The 6,000-nt window shown below is 45.8% G+C and overlaps 1 protein-coding gene across 1 annotated transcript; it reads right to left on the bottom strand.

Moving 5' to 3' along the window:
• Nucleotides 1-645: 645 nt before the first annotated feature.
• Nucleotides 646-3,690, bottom strand: LOC120683923 (putative protein FAR1-RELATED SEQUENCE 10). The gene is made up of 2 exons (XM_039966018.1): nt 3,263-3,690; nt 646-1,811 (listed from the first exon to the last, which is right to left on the bottom strand). Exons 1-2 carry the CDS (start codon nt 3,590-3,592, stop codon nt 1,413-1,415), a joined length of 729 nt encoding a protein of 242 aa, XP_039821952.1. The 5' UTR covers nt 3,593-3,690; the 3' UTR covers nt 646-1,412.
• Between the last annotated feature and the right edge of the window lie 2,310 nt (nt 3,691-6,000).

Raw genomic sequence — 6,000 nt, 5'->3', positions numbered from 1 at the left:
ATGCCCTGATAACCAGTTTTGTTCATTGGTTCAAATCGTGATCGTTAGGTACATACACATTGCTTTTCATGACAGAGTCCTTTTGTCTTTGTGATTTCTGTTGCAGGCATGGCAGAGTCGAGCTCGCAAGGTTCTAGGATAAGTGCAGGCAGTCGTGTTGTCCGTGGGCTTCTGAGGTCGCGACCCCCGGTGCCCTACAGAGAAGGCCCTCTAGCTTATGAGCCCGCTGTTTGTGTATGTGCAACAGAAAGGCACCACGGTGGATTTCGTGGAGTGATGATAATCCTGGTCGTAGGTACTACAGATGCAGCCGAGCAAGGATAAGAAATTAGCCTATTTTGCAAAACACTTTGTGGATGCTTTTAAGCTGTACTGCACAGTAGCAAAAACACTTGGTGTGAACGATTTTGCAGCCTCTTTCTCAATAATTGAAGCATCCGATTCCAAGCATGGCAATGAACTCAATGCTACAAAGTCTAGAATCGCTTCATTAACGCGCAGCTTCGAAAGGCAGTGGTCAAAGTGCTCTACCAGCTCAAACAGTGTCATTTTACGATCCAGATGTACCTGAAGCCTAGAGTTTAGGCTCTCACTGCGCTGGTTGCTCCTCAATCCTAAATAGCACTTTCCAACATGATATGCAGCACACCAAACCTGCCTCCTCTCATACATCTGATACAACCACGACTCAGTATCCGTAACATTGTGCTTCTTCAAGAATTTCAGCCATTTTCTCTCAATCTCTTCTATGTAGCAACAATCATAAAGGAAATGCCTCAACTCATTCCTGACACCATCATTGCCAAGATTACGCACAATGCACTGCTCAATATGCCATATGCATAGCCTGTGCGATGAATTCGGCCACACCAGCCCGATTGCTCTCTGCATTGCGATGTCTCCATCTGTGATCACCGAAACCGGATGCTTCTGAGCCATGGCCATAGAGTATGTTCTAAGCATCCACACGTATGACTCTATTGTCTCCTACGAGGTAACTCCACATGCAAAAAGAACTATGCTGCCATGATGATTCACCCCTACAAAGGGAACAAGGGGCATGTTGTACCGATTCGTTTTGTACGTGCTATCAAATACCACGACATCACCAAATGCTGAATAATCAAGCCTGCTTTGAGTATCACACCACAGGAGACCTTTCAGGTGCCCTTTCTCATCAGTCTTGTAGTCAAAGAAGAAATCAGGATCCCTACAGCTGCATTCTGTCAAGTAACTGATGACCGTTTGAGCATCACCAGCAGCAACTGTCTGCACCTTATTGCGATGGCAAAATTATACAAGTCTCTTTTTGTAAATCCAACCTTATCATACCCACCATACAGCATTTCCATGATATCCATTATCTGGTGTTTGCGGATGCCAGAAATCTGCATCACCACAATATCAGCTTTCTACTCATCTCTGATTCTTCTATGCGAGCGCAGAAGACAAGCAAGATCTTGTTCCACCATCGGATGGTTGTGTTCACAGATGAAATCCTTCACATGCCACTGCCCTGTGTTCTGATCCCGTGCAATCACAAGTCTAGCAGGGCATCCAAAACGAGTAATATTCCGCGGCTTCCGCTTCTTATTCTCCCTCTTCAGCTCCTTCTCTTTGCGGAAACCCTCACAACTACAAACAAAATGCCGAAGAGTCCTCTCATTGTGGCCAATGTCCCACTCACAGTAGTCTCTCCTAACACTAAATCCTTTCCCCTTAGCGTAGTTGTTATAAAACTGGTATCCTTGTTCTTCATCATCAAACACCTTACTAATAACTAGATTGTACTCAAGACCCGGCATTCCCTCCTGCACCAATATAATAGGATACTGTAGGTTTCAAACAAAGGCATAAGAGTAGACATTTTTCAGAGGAATGGAAAACAGACAGATTGGAGTTCATTTAATTATTGAGTAAGGCAAAACGAACATGACAACCAACAGTAACATCGTGCAAAATGAGCATGCCCAGCCTATCTATACATAGATGGCTTTACATTTGGAGGTCTAAATTTCACACAGAGTGCTTATTTACTAGAGGGAACAAGACGACTGGTTGGGATAATAGTTTTTGCAGTGACATTGTTTGAGATTGTTTCCATTCAAGTGCACTAAATCCCACAAGGCACTCTAAATACTAGACCTGAGATTGTTTCCATTCAAGTGCTTCTACTTAATTTATATTCTAAAGCATGTTTCTGATTAGTCCAAATCAAAGAAAGTAAATAATTTTGTCAAGAACAAATCTGCACGCTTGAGGAAAATAAAAACCTAAGATGAGGACATACTACTACATATAGCAATCATTTATAAAAGTGCAAAAGGATCAATCTCATATTTCACACAAGACAAACTCCCATTATATTCTACAGCTTATTTGGACCCATAGCTCATTTCCATGTTGACCATGCATGCCTTCTGAAATATGTTATGGTGAAGTTTTTAATTGTCCAGTGGCGTGCAGGATCTTTAGACTAGTGGATTTGAGCTGTGTACATGTGGCATACACGTTTTTCAGAAAAACATAGTAATGACGGAATTAAGGCGATGAGCTCTGTGTGACAAACTGAAAGAACCCAGCCAAAGTATGGGTCATAGTACTTGTACTCCTTCCATACCCAAAAAACCTGACGTTTAGGACAAGGTTTGAGTCAAACCTTGAGAATATAAATCATGAATAACTCTCAAGTTATTGAGTTTGAAAATGTAAAAATTATATGAATAGATTTGTCTTGAAAAATACTTTTATGAAAGTATACATATATCACTTTTTGATAAATATTTTTAGAGAAATAAGAAGTTAAAGTTGTGTTTTGGAGACCGTGTCGTTGTACTAAACGTTAGGTTTTTTGGGTATGGAGAGAGTACTACCCTACAGTTCCTGTCATAGTGATGAGTGCCCTGTTGAATTAGAATCAAACAAATACAGTTGGGGCTGGAACTGGAGACGGCTGGTGATATGAAATCCCCGCGTAAGCCAACAGATCATGCAACACAATTTGCTAAGCAATACTTAATGTGCTTGCTAGCTATCAGTGAGGAAGAAACGACGACGCATTGCATTGCCAATCCATCACTATGCTACATACTACACTACAAGATTACAGAAGTACAGGATTACAATGAGCTTCGAGTGTTGCAAGTTACATTTTTAATCTCATCAATACTGATCCCTTCAACATCATCACAAGACCACTTGCAAGTTACAAGCAGATAACAAGTGCTACACGAAACAATCGAGACAACTGCGAAGTCCTCACCTGGTGTCCCGGCGGTATAGGTGACGGTGCTGGGTACAGGGGGCGGGCGATCGTCGGGTGCTCAAGCGGCGGTACTCCGGCGGCTTCTGGATGCCGGCAGCAGCGCGGAGGGAGGCGCGTGCCGGCAGCAGCGCGGAGGGAGGCGCCGTCCTCGGCGCCGGCCGGAGGGAGGCACGGGTGTTGGAGGCCGCCGGGGGTTCGGAGGGAGGAAGCATCGACGAGGATGGCCGGAGAAACCCGGAGGGAGGCGCCGTCCTCGACGCCGGATGGAGGGAGGCACGCGTGCTGGATGAGGACACCGGGAGCGCGGAGGGACCGAAGCGATGGCATGCCGTCGGCGGCGGCGGCGGCGTTGGGGCGACCGCCGTGGTGAGGGCGGCGCGGGCCGAGAGTCAGGAGGGCGGCGTGCGGCGCGGTATCAGGGAGGGGCGGAGGCCTGTGGGCGATGCTTTTTTTTTATTTGACGATGTGCAATGACAACAATGCCCTTTGAACAATTAAATCAACAAAAAACATTATTTTGCTGAGGTATTTGGAGACATTAGGAAGTATTGGAAAGTATTTCCAAACATGGTAAAAGAGCTGAATTACCAACTGCAACGGACACTGCATGTGAGTGAAACCGATGCATATATACAGTAGATCGGTCATCGACGAGGCTGACAGTACACTGATGATGCCGATGCATCCATGCACACGCATGATTGTTTGACTCTTCTGTTCGTTCCAGTTGCACTGGGGGCTAGCGAGTGACATGAGGGGTGGGTCCCGCGTGCTCATGACGATCATGTGAGACGACTAGTCCAACACCACCGTCGATCGCCAGCTGCTGTACGGTTAGGGTGAGATGAGATCACTACCGCGCGCACTGATGAGTCGCGCTAGCTACCCACTGTTGGATGATGGCAGCTTTGCTTGCTTGCAGCATCAGGAACCGAGCAGTGTCATGGTCATGGGTGCCTTCGATTACATCGTCCATGCCAAATTCGTGCCCCCGTCTGCCGTCTCATGATTACGCCTCCGCGGTTTGTTAAGCTGTTCGTTTCAAATTATAATTCATTCTTTTTTTTGGAGAGTCAAATAATTTTTATGTTTGACCAAAATTATAGAGAAAATTACTAAGTTTTAATTTACAGCACCAAATGAACGAGATACTATGAAAGTATATTCAATAAAGAATCCAATAATACTTACTTGGTACGATAAATGTTAGTAATTTATTGTATAGATTTGGTCAAATTTAAAATATTTTGACTCTCCAAGAAAGTTAGAATGACGTATAAATATTTCTTAGTTTAGTGCGGCACATATTTATATGTGCATGGCCGGGAGGGATCCTGGGCCCGGCGTGGCCGTCTAGCAGATGGAATTAGGTTTTTTCTGGTCCAATCCCATGCACACAAGTTGCTGGGATTGGTAGTAGCAAGGTAGGAGTTCCGCAACCACAGATGGACAATTTGGACATGGCTTTGAAAAAGGCCGTGCCAAGCTTTATAACAGATGAGAGCTAGCGTACTGTTGCGGTACGTGCCCATTGTCCAGAGCAAGGAGGCATCATCCAGCAGCCGGCCTTCCAACCACACCGAACTGGGGGCCAACCGTTTTAGGTATGGTGCCGGCCCTGGCAGGCATCTTGAATCAGAACTAACCATATATCGATCCATGATGGAATGGACAACCACCGTCCTGTCGGCCGGAGTTAGTGCCTTATTGGCAGGTTCATGGCTTCATGCACAGAGAAAGAAGGTTCGATAGTGGCATAGCACATGGTCACATCGATCGCTCAGCTTTATCCGCGCCAGGGATCATCAGTGATCCAGTACGTGTCACATGTATATATACATTATCATCGGCCAAGACTGAGAGAGCCTCACGAGTCTCCTCCCTGATCATCAGAGCGAGCCGCGTGTGTTTGTGTGTGGCTTGGTCGATCTCGATGGGTCGAGCTGCATCCATTAGCTAGGGTTTGTTGTAGGGCCACTGACTGGGTCAGCCGTGCTGATCGGGCGTATCACAATTCACACACCACAAATATGGGTGGCGACCACAAATATTGTAGTCGTCGTCACGGGAGGGATGGGAAGCGTATGCGCAAACAACAAACAGTTCGCTATCTATCGGGAGAACGTGCAGGAGGGACAGGTAGTCTGTGCGTCGTACTCTGCGGCCTGCGTTGTTTACCCGGAGCCCAGGACCACGTAGTACGGTAGTAGTAGCTAGTAGTAGGCACCAAAGCGCAGGAAGCGAGGTAGATTCACCTTCCGGGGGTGAAGCTGCATGCAGATCCTCCGTGTTCTAGAAGAGCTGAAGATAGGGGCATAGGGGCGCTGCGCTCCGATGGTCTCTGACCGTCCGAGGGTGTGTTTAGATTCACGAAATTTTGGGAGAAAAGGTCACACCGGGCACTATAGTGTACTGTAGTACTTTTCGTTCGTTTGTGGTAAATATTGTCCTATCATAATCTAACTAGGTTCAAAAGATTCGTCTCGCAACGTACATCAAAACTATGCAATTAGTTTTTTTATTTACCTACATTTAGTACTTTATGTATGGATCATTTGTTATATTTAATATTTTGATGTGATTTCGATGCGATGGAAAGTTTAGAAAATTTGGAGGAATGAACTAAACACAGCCCGAGTGTTCCTGCTAGTTACAAACACCGGTCGTGCTTTCCTGGGCTACTTCTGATTGAGCCTTTATTGGACTAGGCTTTTAGCGCGAACAGAATCGATGGG

Source organism: Panicum virgatum, chromosome 7N, assembly GCF_016808335.1.
Source record: "Panicum virgatum strain AP13 chromosome 7N, P.virgatum_v5, whole genome shotgun sequence".
NCBI lineage: Eukaryota > Viridiplantae > Streptophyta > Magnoliopsida > Poales > Poaceae > Panicum > Panicum virgatum.
Note: the sequence above shows the minus strand (reverse complement) of the source record. Positions and strands in the feature narration are given on the sequence as shown.